The sequence below is a fragment of the Neoarius graeffei genome, chromosome 27 (genome assembly GCF_027579695.1).
Source record: "Neoarius graeffei isolate fNeoGra1 chromosome 27, fNeoGra1.pri, whole genome shotgun sequence".
Lineage (NCBI taxonomy): Eukaryota > Metazoa > Chordata > Actinopteri > Siluriformes > Ariidae > Neoarius > Neoarius graeffei.
This window is the reverse complement of record NC_083595.1, coordinates 39362369-39382881: the sequence shown is the minus strand read 5'-3', so window position 1 is coordinate 39382881 and position 20513 is coordinate 39362369. Positions and strand designations below refer to the sequence as shown.

Below are 20513 nucleotides of genomic sequence, written 5' to 3'. Positions count from 1 at the left end.
TGGCGACCACCGGCTCCAGGGACGACCCACTGATGTAGGCATGTTACCCAGCCTGACACAAAATATTTGTAGGCATCCAAACTCTAATACGCTTTCAGATCAATACCTGTGTATGGCGATGGGTTTTTAACGACATAGGTATACAGATCATGTGGGCCGAAGTCAGGTAAAGACGAGGGCTTCGTGTACTTCCGTACGTCAGTGAACAATCCTGGTGGAAGCAGGTAAACGTCGTTCTCTAAGCCTGCTAACCTCAATTTTTGCAAATACCTCTCCCTCTGCTCGCCCTGTAAATGCCCTACGTCGCTGGATAGTGAAGGTGTTTTCTGCATCTTGCTCCTTTTTCTTTTATGTTTCTCGTTTGTCGCCTTCCTCGCATTCAAACTGATTCGAGCCGTGACGTCCAAAATGGCAGCCTAACGATGCATCACATGACTTGGTCACGTGGGTGAAAAACCTCAATACCCAAATGTCATTTTTTATTTTGCTGTAGAGCAACAGTTACACTGTAGTGCATGTAAAACATGACCTTAACAAGGCTGTAGTGCAAAAAACATCTCAAATCCGTGCCTTGAATTTGGCTGGGGCCGAAAATATTTTCTCTTCACCGTCTTCGTCCATGTTGTGTGTTGTGTGTGTGTTCACTTCTTCTACTGTTAGCAGCGCTGCCGCTTACGGCGCTACCGCCTTGTGTGGTCGAAATGCGCATTGCATAACAAGGAGCAGTTGTCAGATGCAGTTTTCAGAAACTTGATAAACTAATTGTTTGTTGCACGTGAAATATCTATACCGACGCCTCCGTATCGATGCGTGTATCGTGAAGAGGCCTGCGACGATGTATCCCTGTATCGATATTTTGAACACACCCCTAATGTGCATGGGTTGTTTCGAAGCAGAAACGCTCGCACAGTGCTGTGGGAAGATTTGGCTGACCTGTTCGATGTCTAATTGATAGTACACCAATGCTCGCTTTCTTTATCAGGACATTCCAAATGGTTGTACGTACTGGCTATGCCCAGTGCTTGTGCAAAGGCTCTGGTTGATTTTCCCTCTCAGGTTTTCAGCGAGACGTCTCAAGGGGTGTTCACACGGCAACTTTTACTCCGGTGTAGCACCGGGGCTGCCCCGGTAGAGCGTTCACACGGTACAAAGTTATACCGGTGTAACCCCTGAAAGCTGCTTAAACCGGTGCAAATCTAACCCTGCTCGGGAGGGAGAAATTTACTCCGGAGTAAATGCTAGTTTGCGGGGCAGCACCGATATAAAATGGGACGTCTGAACGCTACAGGGGTAGACTCGCTACGCGTGAGGAGAGTTGATTACATACGGGCATTGCATAATTTGCATCCTGGTATTTTGCGCTTCCAAAATGGCGAATATCAACAACAACAGAACTGCGTGTCTTCCAGTGTTGCCAGATTGGGCGGTTTTAAGTGCATTTTGGCGGATTTGAACATATTTTGGGCTGGAAAACATCAGCAATATCTGGCAACACTGGTGTCTTCATCCACGTTGTTTTCCCGGCGCTTGGTGATGCCATGACAACTGGGAAAAGGAAGTACATTTTCAAGCATGCGCATATTTCATTTCCGCATTATTACTATCGCAAATGATAGTAATAATGATACGAAATGATAGTAATAAAAGGAAATGATATCAAAACTTTATAAAATGATAGTAATAAAGTTTTTGTTACTATTGCACGGTCGCAGAAACTGCTGTGTGACCGCAAGTGGGGCTGTACCGGTGCTAACACGCTTCTCTCTAGTAAGCAGGGTTGTGACGTGTGAACGCTGCGCAAAATTTACACCGGTGTAAGATATATCGCAACAAAATACATCGGTGCAGCATCGATGCAAATATGTGCCGTGTGAACACCCTATCACTGGTCCTTCTGCTGGTTTATCTTTTTTAAAATCACGTGCTTTTCTTCACCATTTCACCATTCAGAGCTATTAATCGTTTAAACAATCGTTTTAACAGGGCACACCTGGGCAACAATAAACCCCCTGTCAGTCACACGTTCCGATCCATCATCTCATTCAGGTTTAGGGACTGTATGTATTTACGTGCATACACCCCTTTAAGTGACGTTTGGTCTGATTGTGTGATCAGGGTGACAGCATGTCAATAACCACTGATAGTGTGAAACAAGTATTTTCCCCACACAGCTGAGGCCAAACCTAAGTGAATGCCTTACTGTCAAGCCTCATTTTAACTGGGAAATATGGCACTGACTCCAGTAAAGGTCCATTGATTAGGTGTGTGTGTGGTACGAGAGGCTACAGCTCCCCTGCTTGTTACAGGTGTCATATGGAGCCTGATTCACTTAATTGTCTATCCGACACTGGCGTCTTCACGGTGACACTGCTGTGCTGCTGGCGAGAGAGGAGACGCTCCGACCAGCAGAATATAGATAATACCAATAACAGTACGTCAAGATAAAGATCTCAAATGGACCACGGAGGAAAAAGGATGTGAACTGCTTTTCGATAGGCAATCAAGAAGACTCTATTGACTCACACACACAGCAGTCAGTAGCACACACGTCATGTCACGTGCCAAGTAGAGCACACACTGCTATTCCTGTAGGGTATCTCAAATTATTCTATCCACTTTCACTGGATATGAACAATCGTGCGCTCTGATTGGCTACACGACTACTAGGCTATAAGCTCATATACCGTGAGTAGAGAAAAAAAAAAAAAAAGGTGTCGCGTTTCAGTCATGGCGACAGCGTGTGTATGTCAGCCTCGGTTCGGAGGTTTCGGTTTTGAAAACTGTAAGAGGCAAGAGTAGAATAATATAAAAGTACAGACACTTGGTATATTTCACTTCTGTGATTTTTAATTTGTTCATTTTTGTGGCTACTGCCTCATAGAGTAAATATATATATATATATATATATATATATATATATATATATGTGTGTTATATTTACTGTATGAACACGGGATCAGAAAATTTTATTTATAAGCAGTAGCCGCATGTACACATAGGGTACCTATTTTTTTCTCGCAATATCTTCTTTCATATTCATCATAAGTGCTACCGAGCGAGGTTTGTTTTGCCTGGCAACACTTATTATTATTATTATTCTATCTACATTCACTGGATCTGAGCAATCGCGCGCTCTGATTGGCTACTCTACTACTAGGCTATCAGCTCATATAGACCCCTTTCACTGACGTCACCCGAAACCAGAAGTAAACAGACCCTGCGCCATTTTGGAAGACCAACAAACTCGTGATTAGGGGAAATAACGGCAGCGGTACGTGAACCCACGAGAATAAAGTGGAGTGGCAAACGACTTAAACAAACAAATCTGAGCTGTTTTATTTATGATTTATTGGCCCAACAGTAGACTTGAAAGAAACCTGTGTGAGACTTGGCAAAAAACTGTGGATATAATGGCATGATCTGTGCATGATCTGCGGACACTTTGAGGTAAGCAAACGCAAGAAATTCAGATTTAAAACATGGTAAATTGGCCCCAAGTTGATAACTGTATGAGGAGCAAGCCTCCCAGACTTCTACAATTTAATAATAATAATAATAATAATAATAATAATAATAATAATAATTTAGGATGGTTTGGGGCTTGCTCTCCCTCCTATTATATAAATAAAGCATAGTTGTTGTGTAGGCATATATCATAAATACATATGTATAATTTGGATAAATTAACCTAAATTATGGATACCTTATTTTGCCAGGTTGTTTACATTCTAAGCAGAAATGATTTTGTAAGATGTTTTGTACAAAGTTTTGTTTGTTTTTTAATTTTTTTTTATTTATCAAATTTGCAAAAAATAAAAATGCTCAATTTCTCAAAATCCAGTGAATGTGGATAGAATAAAACACATTCTATAATAATAATAAATTATTATTATTATTATTATTATTATTAACAACATTTTTCATAAATTGCTCCTGTTATTTTGCCAGTTTGTTTACATTCTAAGCAGAAATGACTGTGTTAATAATAATAATAATAATAATAATAATAATTCTTGAAAAATAAAAAAAATACATTCTTCCCATTAAATACTTTTATTACATATTTTGTTGCTTTTTTTTGTATTTTTGGGGTTTTACTTTCGAGTAGTTTTTTTATTTCATCTTCAGTTGGTTCAGCAACACGCTCCGCCATTTTGTTTTTCTCTACTCACGGTATATGAGCTGATAGCCTGGTAGTAGAGAAGCCAATCAAAGCACATGATTGCTCATATCCAGTGAGCGTGGATAGAATAAATACCCGTTATACCAATGGATAATGTGTGCATTTCATGTTATTTTCAACAAACAGAGCATCCTTGTTTCTGAATATAACGAAACCGAGACTAAGAATAATTTTAAACCTTAGAACTGAAACAGTCAAGCAGTCAAGGGATTAAGGACCGGACTCAAAGATCAAATCGCAGCAGCTGAGTGATGCTGGGATTTAAAATTCCTGAACAGTAGCCCGATAGCTTAACCATGGCTTAGATCCTGTGTACATGATGCGGTCAAAAGCGACGAAGACGCTGGAGGACAATTTTAACAACTCACTAACACACGTGTATATAGTGAAACAGCACACTGAAAAACTGCACTTTGGATCAGTAAAGGTTTCAGGAAAAGCTGTCAATCATGTTCATCAAAACAATATACTGATACCATAAAGAGAATATAGGATTTCAGTACCTGGCCATTGGTCAGTATCTTTTTCAGCTCTGCCGAGGATTTCTTTAAACTGTTAAACAGAAATGCGTACAATATGTAACGCTAGAACATCTTTTCCACTTTCTATTCAACAATTTCTCTACAAGACCGATTACACCAAGTAAATACAAGTTTAATGAAGAGCTCCCATTCACACTAATATAATTTGAATTCATTTACGCCAAATCTGCGTGGTGAAGCCAGATCCCAGGTGTATATTAATCTAGATCAATGTGCTTCTTTATAAGTATCATGTTCCCTGCCCCAGCTCACCTGAGTCATCTTGTAAGGAAGCTAATAACTGGCTGCTTAATTGAGTCAGGCGCACTCGAGTGGGAAAACACACCAGGCTTTCTTAGACTCCGAGTGAATAAAGCAAGTCTAGATGTGGTCATAATAGGCAAAATAAAGCACCACATAGCCTTGAGGTACTTAATGAGAGCTCATTTGTAAAAGTAGAGCTTGGATCACTAGTTTTTATTTGTACCCAGGTTCAATTTAAACCTGGACAAATGTTTCTCCAGAATGCACAAGCTGTCTTTAAGATCTGTAGCTCTTTGTTTGCTCAGACGAATGAAATGGTAAAATGAAAAAGTAAACGGATAACAAATTTTCAGTCAAAAGATTGATGGTGTACACCGTTCCCGCGCACCCACAGGTCGACTCACCTGTTGTTGGACAGAGACTCGGCAGGAGAGGATCCTCGGCTGCTGGATGAGCCGTGGCGTGTGTTCACCTAAACGGAGACAAAGACCATCAACGCGGTCGGATAATAGTGATGAAAATCAACAACGAATCCACAGGTCACTGGGGCAAAGAAAATTAAAGAGAGGGAAAGGCGGAGACAGTGGTGCAAAATTAAAGACTGAAAAAGAATAATTACAAACCAACGTGACGTCCTTTGTGTGTCATTCAAAAGGAAGCTTAACAAGACTACTTGTTCTTAGATCTACATCTCACCAATCGGGACCAATTAAAAAAAAAAAGAGAAAAAGAAAGTGACTAAAAATAACTAGCTTAATTGAGGTCTTTAGGTCATGGTGACTAGTCCAGCAAAGCAGCGATCCACTTGTTAATTAGGAACATTTAAATGTATACAGCTTCCACGACGGTTTAAAGCCAATTAACTTTGGATTAAAACAAAGGACAAAAAAAAAAAAAAGGGATTACAAAGATTTAGTACAAAACTAAATGCTGGGCTGTGATTTGTCTGGGACAAAAATATACATCATATAAAATATATGAAAGCGACACATTCATGACTCATGACTGAAAGATGAGGAAAGGAATGAGAGAGAGGAAGCCCGACGCTTCTAAGTCTCTTGGAGGGCGAAAGAAGAGATGAAAATGTAAAATAAGCGACATGAAGCACAAATGTCTCGACTTCAATTGACATTTCGATAAGTGGTACGCAGCAGGACGTGACGTTTCAGAAACAATCAGGGGTATGCCTACCTTGAGGCCGTGGATGTTCCGGTTCCCAGGAGTCTTCCCGGCTGCAAAAGTAATTGGTCTGGATTGTAAAAGCACATCGGGGCCAAAGAAAGAGACGCAATAAAGGAATATTCGAAATACCTTGGACTGAAAATGGGGCCGAGGGAAAAGTTAAAATAATTAAAGAGGAATGCCACTGATTTTTCTGAGTTGCTACATTATTCACTCGATGAGAAAAGTAATTCAGATTGTTCAGATGAAATTGGCACCAATTTAGGAGAAACATGTAAAGAAATGTGCACGACGGGGGAAAAAACAGGAACAAGGGATAGGACGTGTTTAAAACCTCTGAAAGCTACCTCTGAAAGTTATTACACGAACGATTACAAATGTATTGCTTAAAGCCTTGGAGACATTTTAGGCTAATTTTATGTTAAGGGCTTGTATAGACTATAAACTGGCGTTTCGCTGTTACTGCAATTCAGGCTCTCAAACCCAATCTCCAGGGGTGGACAAATCAGTAGCCTGGTCGCCTGGGACAAACACATTTTTTTGTCGGGACTATTAGCTTTTATTAGCACTAATGAGAGATGATCATCTCATAATCAGGAACATGAAGTAAAACTGATGAAATAAAAGGAAGTGGAGTGCACAATCATCATATAACATCTGTCATCACCTCATAGTTATACATATGAAGAGGGAAAAAAAAAAAAAGACGCGAGCCAGAATGATATTTTTACGTACAATGAGAGGATGGAACAACACAGCTCATCAACAAAACGTTCACCAATGACTTGGTAACAAGATGATGTACCTGTATCAGGAGAAGAAGAGGACTATGGCCACACCCTTAGCTTGCCATAAATTGTTACATTACCTTCTACCACTAATTACCACTTACTGGGGTTTAGCACATTTACCTGTCCGTGTGCGAGTTAATGAAATTAACATTTGTCCACTGATGAAAGCTCAAAACCATGAAGAATGTGTGTGTGTTATTACTATAAAACCTACAACTAAGGGAAATACGTGGAAGGTGGAAACATTTTAGTGTCATCAACATTACGTATTGAAAAAAAAACCAGAAGAGACCTGTAGCCCAACAAACTGACTATCTTTATGTTCTAGAAAATCATCATCCAGTGTAAAGAGTCTCCAGACTGAAAACACTTTCTCTTGATCAGTGAATTCTGATGGCACTTTGAAAAGTCTGTCAAACTCCCTGTTAAAATGCCTCTCACTGCAGAGACATGACGTGGAAAAGTTTTTAAACAAACAAGACTGCGTGCTACACCTAGCCTGGAAAATGAGAAACCAAACTTTTTGGCTTTTGGGTGAAATTAAGGGCCCGTTTACACGAGGACGCTGTCGGGTAAAAACGACTAAATATTTTATCGGAAGTGCCTTTCGTCTACACGGGGACGGCGTTTCCGAGGCTGAAAAACGGAAAAAATTGAAAACGCCTTCCAGAGTGGATAAGTTAAAAACAGCCCCCGTTGCATATCCGTCTAAACTACCCAATACGCGAAACTCTGCTCACGTCGGGTCCGCGTTTACGTCATACATATGTCATATACTGTACATGCCAGCCCGGGAAGTAAGAAAGTAAGTAAAAAAGTAAGAGCATGTCTGATTACGTCGATCCAACGGACCTTCAAGCTGCTCTGGCAGCTTTAATAAACGTCCAGGAGTCCTTCGAACATCTATACCGAATCTGCACATATACCGTTAATGAACAGAGGCGGGTATAGTACAGTATGCTCTTACTTTTTTACTTACTTTCTTACTTACCATAGCCAGAGTAGTCAAAGTTTTCGCGGCGCAGATGTGCAGATCAGACAAGACGGAAGACGTTGCGCATGCGTGCAGACATAGCGGAGGTCTTTCACAGCACCACCTAGCCGCCCGGCATGCACATCCAATTGAATTCCACACATTTATGCGTCACCGTATAGACGCAGATTTCCTCCTTGAAAACGGTCGTGTAGACGCGGAAAAAAGTGAGAACGAAAACGGACTTTTGCGTTTTTGTTTCAGACCGTCCTCGTGTAAAGTGGGCCTAAGTGCTATTTTTAAATTAGTCTCTGAAAGCAGCAAATCGCCCAGACGACACGGACTGCTGTAGGAAAGAGCTGAAAAGAACAGATTCAACAAGGGAGACTCTTTCAGGTTGAACAGGAAATCCTTGGGAATGACACAGACAGACAGATAGACACACACACACACACAACCGAGCAGACACACACACAACCGAGCAGACACACACACAACCGAGCAGACACACACACGCAAACAAAACACAGAAACAAAACACAGAAAACACACACAGACAGAAACTCACTCTCACACACACACACTGAAACACAAACACACACTGAAACACACACACACAGAGACACAAACAAACACACACTGAAACACACAGACACAAACAAACACACACCGAAACACACACAGACACAAACACACACGCGCACACACAGAGAAGCACAGAGAAACACACAGAGAAACACACACACACACACACACACACACACAGAGAGAAACACACACACAGAAACAAACACACACACACAGAGAAACAAACACACACACACACACACACACACACACACACACACACACACACACACACACACACACAGAGAAACACACACACACACAGAGAAACACACACACACACAGAGAAACACACACACACACAGAGAAACAAACACACACACAGAAAAACAAACGCACACAAACACAAACAGAGAAACAAACACAGAAACACACACACACACAAACACACACACACACACACACACACATACAGTTCACTAACCTCGAGGAAAAATCTGTAGTGGCTCAGGTAGGAGTCCATTCATGCGCTGCTCCATCACTGTATTGCAGTACTGTAGAAAACACACACATGCACACACAGGTTATACAGTACTTGGTTTGACAGTTCTTGATGGTCATCAGATGTGCTGGATCAAGTGCTATTTTACACGCTTCTGAATAATGAGGGCGCAAGCCATATTTTTAACTTAACATATTTTACTAGAGTTTTACTGGATGTTTATTTCAATGTCTGCCATCTTTTCATTCACAGATCATCTTTTATAATTTCATTTTTAAATTGTCTGCTGCTTTTACATTTCATATAGTAGATATAAAACTCTACACCGGGCGGCACGGTGGTGTAGTGGTTAGCACTGTCGCCTCACAGCAAGAAGGTCCTGGGTTCAAGCCCCGTGGCCGGCGAGGGCCTTTCTGTGCAGAGTTTGCATGTTCTCCCCGTGTCCGCGTGGGTTTCCTCCGGGTGCTCCGGTTTCCCCCACAGTCCAAAGACATGCAGGTTAGGTTAACTGGTGACTCTAAATTGACCGTAGGTGTGAATGTGAGTGTGAATGGTTGTCTGTGTCTATGTGTCAGCCCTGTGATGACCTGGCGACTTGTCCAGGGTGTACCCCGCCTTTCGCCCGTAGTCAGCTGGGATAGGCTCCAGCTTGCCTGCGACCCTGTAGAAGGATTAAGCGGCTAGAGATAATGAGATGAGATGAAAACTCTACACCCCTGTTAAAACGACAGGTTTTAGGGCCAAGATAAATCATCGCTTTGATGCACTCGAGCAACCGGCAAAACAACAAATAGAAACACTTTAGGGAAAAACATTATTGTTTAGAAAAACAATAATCTGGTTGCTTAAGTGTGTTTAACCTTTTGCAATCAAAAAGTACCTGGACTTTTCCTAATGCAAGCAAACGGTGTGCAGAAAGGTCACACGTGTGCAGCAGGAGTGAGCGGTCACGGTCATGAGTCAGGATGCTATGTGACATCGTGCGGTCAATCCCGAGACCCATGTTACATGCAGTTTTGTAACAACGTGCGCATGTGCATTTGTGATTTGCACAATTTAAGATCGGCAACAGAGACGCTTGAAATGCTTCAGCAAGCCCGTGGTAATGAAGCAATCATTGCTCACTGCTTCATTGCTGTAGGCTTGCTGAAACATTTCAAGGGTCTGTGTTGCCGATTCCACAGAATGACGTTTGTTCTCTGCTCCATGTTAAAATCGCAACGTGCACATTGTAGACAAAATGCGTGCAACACGGGTCCTGATGTTGACAGCATGACATCATACAACACATAAAACTCATGAGAGTTACCGCTCACCCCTGCTGCACGCTCATGACCTTGCCATGCTCCGTTCACTCGCAACAGGAACCGTCCCAGAGCTTTTTGATCGCATCTCAGAATACAGCACTCAGTCTTTCTGGGTAAGAGTCTACCAACATGGCACATCTTGATTCCTTGCAAAAATGTTCCAGATCTATCAAACTGTGTGAAGGGACTTCCTGTGCACAGCCGTCTTCAAGTCATTCCACGAATTTCGGATTTAGATCTGGGCTCTGACTGGGCCGTTCTAAAAAAAAAAAAAAAAACTGCTCATATTCTTCTGAAGCCATTCCTTTGCTGACTTGGATTTGTGCTTTGGATTGTTATCATGCTAGAAGAGACCTGCATCTTTGGTGCCAAAACAGATTGGTATTTGGAGGTATCCATGACTCCATCCATCTTGACGAGCCCTGCTCCCAGATGAATGCCGCCACCACCATGCTTCACTGTAGGTACAGTGTTCTCTGGGTGAAAAGCGGTCTTGTTTTTGTGGCAAATGTATCTTTTAGAATTACACTACTGTTCAAAAGTTTGGGGTCACTTTGAAATGTCCTTATTTTTGAAAGAAAAGCACTGTTCTTTTCAATGAAGATCACTTTAAACTAATCAGAAATCCACTCTATACATTGCTAATGTGGTAAATGACTATTCTAGCTGCAAATGTCTGGTTTTTGGTGCAATATCTCCATAGGTGTATAGAGGCCCATTTCCAGCAACTCTCACTCCAGTGTTCTAATGGTACAATGTGTTTGCTCATTGCCTCAGAAGGCTAATGGATGATTAGAAAACCCTTGTACAATCATGTTAGCACAGCTGAAAACAGTTGAGCTCTTTAGAGAAGCTATAAAACTGACCTTCCTTTGAGCAGATTGAGTTTCTGGAGCATCACATTTGTGGGGTCGATTAAATGCTCAAAATGGCCAGAAAAATGTCTTGACTATATTTTCTATTCATTTTACAACTTATGGTGGGAAATAAAAGTGTGACTTTTCATGGAAAAACACAAAATTGTCTGGGTGACCCCAAACTTTTGAACGGTAGTGTATGCCCAAAAAGGTTTACCTTGGTCTTACCATAAATATCTCATGCATATATACTGACATACCTTTATCATCATGCGTCACAATTAACTTCTTTTATCTAAAACAAAGGATTGAGTTCCAATTTAGTAAACAGTAGAATAGAATTGTCATAACTTTAAATATACCGGACCGATCCAGTAAACAGAGATGAACAGCTTCCTGTGCAAATGTTAAAATATTCATTTTGTAAAAAAAAGTACAGGCATTTTAAATGTGCTTAAAATAAGATCTTTAAAAAGATGTTAGTACCAGTGTGCTTCTTAAGGGATCCAATGAGGCCCTGTCCACACGGCAAAGGATTCAGGTGAATCCGATAAAATTGTTTATCGTTTCGGCCTGGCGTCCACAAGGCACCGGCGTTTTGGGTGCCCCAAAACGAAATCTTTTGAGAACGGGTTCCAGAGTGGAAAGATCTGGCAACGGCGCTGTTGCGAAGTCGTCTGGATGAGTAGAACGGATTTGTTTACGATGACGTCACAACCACATGTGCTTCACGCCGGGTAGAAGTGCAACGAACTCGATGCGAGTTGTCAACAAATCCTATAACTTGGTTCATGAAACACGCTTACAAAATATTTTCACTGTGAATATTTATTGTGTAATGGTGCAGAGAGAGAGGTCAATCCCGCCAGCAAAAATAGGGAAAAAAAGGAGCGATCTCACCTCTTCAGATGTTGGTTTAAGTCCTACAATACATTCCTCAAAAAGGGCGTAGAAGAACAAATTAATCCATCAACATGTAGCATTCAATTTATTCCGGACCATTAAAGACGCCGCCTTCCGCGTAGAATCATACGTCATCCTCGCCGCCATATTGGATGGGTCAAAGCAGAGAATAAAGATGCCTCATTCATGTGCTGCGTTTAACTGTACCAACAGGTTTGCCGTCCAAACGAGATCACATGGGATTACCTTTCACAGGTGAGACTGGAAAAATATTTTTCATTGTATTTGGTCATTATAATGTAATTTTATGAACAGATTTTTCTGACTTTGTGGCTAATATGAAGTCTTGCGCATAATAGTTTATGCACATGCGTCCTTACTACTTCTATTGTTCTGGTGTCTCCGAAGGGACTGTCTTACAGCGCCCCTAGAGGTGTGGCATGTGTATTGCATCGTTTTCAGCAAGCGTTGCCATATGTACCTGATATTTTACTGATCCGTTGCCCATGTGGACGCGATTTTTTTTTAATAACATCTCGTTGCCGTTGTCGTGTGGATGTACCCTGAGTCAGTGCATACGTATCATACACAAGGTATAAACATTCTGCTGTTCGCACACAAACACACACCATGCCTCCTGCCAAAAGGACATTTCAATTGATGCTTATGTTAATGGAACCATCTGGCTCGGAGACGGGCTGCCCCGCCTCTCTGTCGAGCACAAGACCTTTGTACCCAGACACAGGCCCCGATCACACACAATCAACCTCCTGCAACCACAAATCCAGATGGACATGGCCGGGGGAGGGATGGCCGTGTGTCTGTGTGTGTGTGTGTGTGTGTGTGAGAGAGTGTATGAGCTCAAAAATCAACACAGTAAATCGGACACTATATTTAAAAAAAAAAAAATTATAATGTTGACACACAATACTAACATTTGGGGGAAAAACTAACCAAAATCGGAGCAATCCATTAACACGGCCATATAAATGACAAGCTGGAGTGTGAAATAATATGTTGTAATTAATGTTACAATAGAACAGAAACACATTTGTCCTCTACCACACAGGTCTAACAGGTGTGAGGACTCCTGCAAAACTGGGACATGAGAGCAGTTTCCCAGCTCCGTCCTCATGGACCCCCGATCTTAAACAGACTTTATCAAGGTGTTTGAATGAGGGCTGAAAATTAATTCTGGAGGAAAGTAGATCTCCAGGACCACAACAGGTTATCAGTGTGTTACAGCAATATAGTCAGTACTCTACAGAACTTGATGACCTATTTTCAGATGTCTTGGGAGAAAGAACAGAAGACCTGCAGCGCTGGTTTGGAAGCTGTTGTGCATCTTGCAAAAAAGTGGAAATGGAAATAAATGTCTGAGCACTGACGAGACGGAGAAATAAAAAGAAGAGTACGACACAAGAGACGACAGAAAAAAATAAGGCATGAAGAACAGGAAGGACAACAGCAAGAAAGGAGAAGAGAAACTGATAATTTGATCACCAAATAGGTCAAGGACAACTAACCCAGATTCCAAAAAGAGTGGGACATAAATAAAAACAGAACACAGTGATTTGCAAATTCTTTTCAACCTATATTTAATTGAATACAATACAAAGACAAAACATTCAATGTTCAAAATTTCTTGCTTTTTGTAAATATACACTTGTTCTGAATTTGATGCCTGCAACACGTTCCAAAAAGAACTGGGACAGGGGCATGTTTACCACTGTGCTACAGCACCTTTTCTTTTAACAACACTCGGTAAGTGTTTGGAAAATGAGGACACTAATTGTTGAAGTTCTGAATGTGAAATTCTTTCCCGTTCGTGCCTGATATACGGCATCAATTGCTCAACAGAACAGTCTGGTGTCTGTTTTATTTTGCGCTTCATAGTGCACCACACATTTTCAATGGGAGGCAGGCAGGCCAGTTTAACACCTGTTCTCTTTTACTACAAAGCCACGACGTTGTAACACGTGCAGAAATGTTGCTCGGCATTGTCTTGCTGGGATGTCCCTGAAAAAGACGTCATCTGGATGGCAGCACATGTTGCTCCACAACCTGTATGTACCTTTCAGTATTAATGTTGCCTTCACAGATGTGCAAGTTACCCATGCCATGGGCACTAACACACCATCATACCGTCACTTACCCCTATTCCACCAAATCAGTTCCAGGGCTGGTTTGGGGCCAGTGCTGGTGCTGGTTCACAACTCGTTCAACTTGCGAGCCAGCTGAGAACCAGTTTGCTTTTCCATAGCTCGCGGTGCTAAGGGAAGCCACGCCATTACGTCGCTGTATACATCAGTTACGTCGCTATGTTTGCATAAACCTTGGCGCGAATATCGAAGCAAAAACAACACGGAAGAAGCAGCAGCAGCAGCAACAATAATAATAATAAATGACTTCGCGTTTGTACAGCTGCTGCTTCTCGTCGCTTAAAAATGGCGATCTTTCGCAGTCTTGTTATTGTTGTTGGTCTTAACAACTCCGCCCCACCGCTGACGTAAGCCGTTCTTTCCTCTGGCCCAGCAGAGAGTTGATGCTAGCCTGGAACCGTTTTTTTCTGGCCCCAGAGCCAGTTCTTTGTCAGTGGAAACAGAAAACCCGGTTCCAAACTAAGCACTGGCCCTGAACCAGCCCTGGAACTGCTTTGGTGGAAAAGGGGCAACAGAGGCTGGCTTTTGAACTTTGTGCTGGTAAAAATCTGGATGGTCCTTTTCCTCTTTAGCCTAGAGCGCACAACGGTCACGATTTCCAAAAACAATTTAAAAATGTGCCCTCGTCAGACCACAGTATACTTTTCCACTTTGTGTCAGTCCATCTCGGATGAGCTCAGGCCCAGAGAATTTGCCGATGTTTTTGATATACGGCGTTCATTTTGCATTGTAGATACAGTGATGAACTGCATTTATGAAAAACTGTTTTCCAAAGTATTCCCGAGCCCATGTAGTAATATCCTTTACACAAACATGCTGGTTTTTAATGCAGTGCCACCTGAGGGATCAAACGTCACAGGTGTTCAGTGTTGGTTTGCGGCCTTGCCCCTTATGTACAGAGATTTCTCTGGATTCTCTGAACTGTTTGATATTATGGATTGTAGATGGTGAAATCCCCAAATTCCTTGCTATTGTACACTGAGAAATATTGTTCTTAAACTGTTGGACAAAGTGTTGAACCACACCCCATCCTTGCTTGTGAATGACTGAGCTTTTCCAATCAACCTGTTTACCTGAAGAATATTCCAAACAGGTGTTTTTTGAGCATTCCTTAACTTTCCCAATCTTTTGTTGCTCCTGTCCCAACTTTATTTAGAATGTGTTGCAGGCATCAAATTCATAATGATTTCATATTTACAAAAAAACAATAAAGCTTATCAGTTTGACATTAAATATCTTGTCTTTGTATTGTATTAGGACTCCCTAAAGTGAATGACGCATGAAATGGAATGACGAATGACAGGTAGTAAATTTGAACAATAAATGGTCCCTTGTCATTCAGATTCTTACAAATGGAATAACGATTGAAATATTTAGTTTTAGACCTCCCTAGGATAAGATAAGTGGGTGCTTGGTGGGATATCAGCTTTTACAAATGGAATGACAGGGTTTCTATATGTATTGACTTACTTTGAGCTAATGTTGTCAGTGATATCACCTTTTACAAATGGAATGATAAGGTTTCTAGGTGGAATGACATACTTTGAGGCAATGTTATCAGTGATATCAAATTAACAAATGGAATGACATTGTTTCTAGGGTTAGGGTTAGGTTATAGGTGATATCACTGATAACATTGCCTCAAAGTATGTCATTCCACCTAAAAACGCTGTCATTCCATTTGTAAAAGGGGATATCACTGATAACATTAGCTTAAAGTACGTCATTCCACCTGGAAACGCTGTCATTCCATTTGTAAAAGGTGATATCACTGATAACATAACCTAAAAGTATGTCATTCCACTTAGAAACAATGTCATTCCATTTCATGAGCTGAAAGCATGTCATTCCACCTACATTTCAATCGTTATTCCATTTATAAGAATCTGAATGACAAGGGACCATTTATTGTTCAAATCACTAGCTGTCATTCGTCATTCCATTTCATGCGTCATTCACTTTAGGGAGTCCCTATTGCATTCAATTGAATATAGGTCAAAAAAGGATTTGCAAATAATTGCCTTCTGTTTTTATTTACGTTTAACACAGCGGTCCAACTTTTTTTTGGAATTGGGGTTGTACAATTTTAGTACTTGCTAAAAGTAGACGCATACTGTCAAAATATCTGAGGTATGAATTTGGTTATTTGACCTTAAAACATAAACTGCAACATTTCTGATGAAGTATGAGGCACAAAACTCCTGAATTTCACAAGAGTAGAATTAATCCAAAATGGCATAAAGTCAGAATTTCTTAAACACGATGGGCCCGATTTATCCAGCTGGATATTGTAAATCATTTATAGTAACGTTTGGAAAAAAAAAAACAAGGAGTGCTCTGACAGCACAATATCCCCAGCTGGCAGCTACGCCATAACTCTGGTAAAATGTGACTGAATTGAACGAAATTGCAATATTCGTATTACCAACACATAAAGAATCCTGTCAAGTTTTGTGAAATTCCTCCAAAAATTGTGAGAGGAGTTGATTTCAGAAGGTGAGTACCCTTCCCGGGATGGACCATGACACAATCCCCCTTCAGACCTTTTGGCCAGCGGGGGATAATAAAAATTGTGAGGGACGTTGATTTCAGAAAGCAAGCACACCTTGATGAAATTGCCAAAGTACAAGTTTTTTAATAATCAAGGGCGTAACTCTGGTAAAATTTGCCCAAATTAAATGAAATTTCAATGTGTGTATAACTGTCATATAACGAAGCCTTCTGCCAAGTTTGGTGAAATTCCTCCACAAATTGTAAGAGGAGTTGATTTCAGAAGAACGTACACCCTCATGAAATTTGTGAAAATTTTCACAAACGAAATCCAACCGCAATACGCGTATTACCGTCATATAACACGGCCTTTGGCCAAGTTTTGTGAAATTCCTTCAAAAATCGTGAGAGGAGTTGATTTCAGAAGCAAAGCACACTCTCATGAAATTGTCAAAGTATAATTTTGTTAATCAAGGACTGTAACTCTGGTAAAATGTGACCGAATTTAGCGAAATTACAATATGCATAGTACCGATATATAACGAAGAATCCTGCCAAGTTTCGTGAAATTCCTCCAAAAATTGTGAGAGGAGTTGATTTCAGAGGGTCCTGTGATGGACATCGCCACGACATAATCCCCCTTCGGGCCTTTCAGCCGGCAGGGGATAAAAACACATTCATGAAAATCCAGGAAATTCAGAAAAACTTTTGTATTGTTGTCCTGCTACCGAACATGTAAATTTACACACAAGTAAGTAATGTAAACCTGAACTGACTGGCTTTGCATCTTATAATTTAATATTTACTCATTTATAAATTAATGTATTATTATTACATAAGGATTGTGCTGTAAATTTCAAAGCACCAAAATACACACACAAATTGAAATATTTTTTAGACCTGTCATTTTTTTTTTTAAGCCTAAAGGCCATCTGCTCAATTTTAAAAAGCTCTGTCATGGTTTGCACCCCCGCCACAACACTATCATTTATCAATACATATATGTTATTTACCAGCTGGGAGGTCCATATCGTGAAATACGGTGACCGAGGTCTTGAAAATATTAACCGAGGCCCTCTGGGCCGAGGTCAGTGTTCAAGGCAGAGGTCACGGTATTTCACCATACGGACCGACCTTAAAGTGCTATTCCACCATTGGATGTATTCTTTGGCATAAAATACAATATATTTTATGACAACATGACTAGACAGAGAAATCTTTTAGCTTCAAAATGATACATCAAACATAATTTTTTGACAACGACAAGTATATTAATTTTGTGACCAAAGTCACCTACCCTTTTAATTTCCACGTGGTAGTGAAACGTGATGTCATCGGCAGGTTCCCCTTCTTGTGTACCACGTGTCGGTCTATTTTTAGACCAGGAAACCCCCAAAGTGAGAGAGTCATTTCTCCTCGTATATGGGGGCCAAAAAAATTGCGAAAAATTTTGAGTTAATCTTTCAGTTAGCTAGATTTATTGGTATTAGCTAGATTTATTGGTATTATTTTTATCGCGTTCTATCCGCCATTGCTGATAATTTGTGCCACGTCACGTGGTACACAAGAAGGGGAACCTGCCGATGACATCACGCGCGGAAATTAAAAGGGTAGGTGACTTTGGTCGCAAAATTAATATACTTGTCGTTGTCAAAAAATTATGTTTGATATATCATTTTGAAGCTAAAAGATTTCTCTATCTAGTGATACCATTTATATATGTTGTCAAAATATATTGTATTTTATGCCAAAGAATACATCCAATGGTGGAATGGCACTTTAAGCTGGCAAATAATATATTTATTTTTTTCATTACCAAATTCTAACAGAAAACGAGAGCGCCCGAAAGGGAAAACCGAGCCGAGCTGCCATTTTGAATTCTCATTCACGGCTGTAATGCAAATTGCTTCCTCCTCAGTATACAAGTGCACTTCCATGGCAGGAAAAAAAAACTACATTTTGCCACCTATGTAGTCCCCTATTTATACAGATAGGAGTCATTCAGGATTCAGCCATGTTTTTGCTCGGTGTTAGCAAATTACAGGTTTTTAGCTTTCTCCTGCAATGTTTTCTTTTATTTCTTCTTCCTCAGGGTAGTAAAACTCGCTTTCGCTGTGAACACTGTCATTATCGCGATCCATGCTGTAAAATTAATGCTATTCTCCTGAGAAATGCTGGCAAAAATTTATAAGATTTTTGATAATCTTATAAATAAATCTTATAAAAAAAAAAGATAAATGTTGACAGAAAATGCGACCATATTTTTTGTTGTTGTGAACGAGCGAGTTGCCAGAGGTCCATAACCGGGGACCGTACCGTAGGATATAGACCCGCTCACCAGCCAATCAGAGCGCAGGATTTGGACCGCGAAAAAAATAATGTACTTTAATCCTTTTCTTTTGAGTATTGTGTCAAAACATTTTCTTTTGACCCACTGCACTGGATGGACAACACCGAATTCACCTCCCTGTGCTGTGACTCTGCTGCTAAATAATATTTTTTTTTCCTCTCATAAACATGAGGCATTTTCCTTGTTTGGTCATGTAGTCATTCTGCACTTCTGTGAACTTCGCCTTTTATGGAGCTTTGTGGGAGTCACCACATGCAAATCAGCTGTGGCATGCACACGCCCAGAGACTTACAGACTTTTTAAACAACAATACAAAGAAAACCAGTGTTTATGAAACTTTGTGAAAGCCACCACAAATATTTAGTTTGGTCTGGCTTATGCAAACATTTCCACACAATTTTACTCAAAGAAAGATCGATGAATGAGGCTCAACGTTCTCAAAATTATTATATAATTTAGACTGTGTGCCAAAACCAACATGACAAATCATATCACAGCACTGTTCAACTGTCAACTCACATTGGTCAGATGATGTTGCTTAATTTTCTATAACAGCATGGCTTTGACAGTAGTCCCAGCTGTAATTCAAATCAGATTTATGGTTTCTCATTTGAAACAAGAACAGAAATCAGAAAGCCTGGTGATGGAGCGATTGTTTATAGCTGATTAAATGTAAGCTAGAACAGGAACCACATCAATGTTTCAACAACGTTCCACAAAATTAGATGCAGCTATAAATATTTTTAAAAGATAGGCATATTGATCATTAATTAATCAAAAATTGTAATCTGGCAAATTGTTGTGGGACCAGATGAATAAAACATTATTATAGCGTAAACAACTTCCTCCTAAAAGTAGGCGTATTAGACACTCGCTGGCCGTGCTGTGAAAATTATTTATTTAAGTTTCCAAACTGGTCATTGCTTAACTCTTGAATATTTTCCATCATTAAAAAGCCTATAATCTCTACTTTCCAAAGAAATTTATCCAGTTAAGATCTGTTCAGTACTTTGGGAGTGACGGCAGGTTGAAGTTTGTACAACAGAGTACACTCTCTGTTCGCATGACGTCAGGAAACTGCCGGTGATTTTTGAGTCACGGGAAAGTGTTCAGGCGCTCGCTCTCTCTCCTGATCGGTTTCCGGCTGGATTACTCGTGAATATCAATCAGATAACTTTTATAGGGATGTTCTCTCGCTCTCACTGTTTCTGATGAAGTATTCAACAAAATTTTCTGTCAGCTAGTTTTGATGTTATGATTCACGGGAGCCTTTGAAGTGAGTTTCCATAGCTTTACCTACTTATTTTTTCAAATCAAACTGATTCACGTAAATACATAACTATTTTAGAATATAACTGTAGTTGTTTTGATGAAAAATATTGAGATCTTAGTGGTCAGAATGCGATTTAAAAAAACAAACAAACAGAAGTCGGAAACACAAGGGTCAATTTCAATTCGATT

At 40.4% G+C, this 20513-nt stretch overlaps 1 protein-coding gene across 2 annotated transcripts in view; it reads right to left on the bottom strand.

Annotated features, from left to right (window-relative positions):
* Window positions 1–20513, bottom strand: part of map2k5 (mitogen-activated protein kinase kinase 5) — a 154521-nt gene that overhangs the window by 111105 nt on the left and 22903 nt on the right. For both annotated transcript variants that reach the window (XM_060911120.1, XM_060911121.1), the window contains exons 4-7: window positions 8966–9035; window positions 6160–6200; window positions 5373–5440; window positions 4687–4735 (exon numbers count right to left, since the gene is read on the bottom strand). In XM_060911120.1, coding sequence (XP_060767103.1) covers window positions 4687–4735; window positions 5373–5440; window positions 6160–6200; window positions 8966–9035 — 228 coding nt within the window. The remainder of the gene's footprint in view (window positions 1–4686; window positions 4736–5372; window positions 5441–6159; window positions 6201–8965; window positions 9036–20513) is intronic.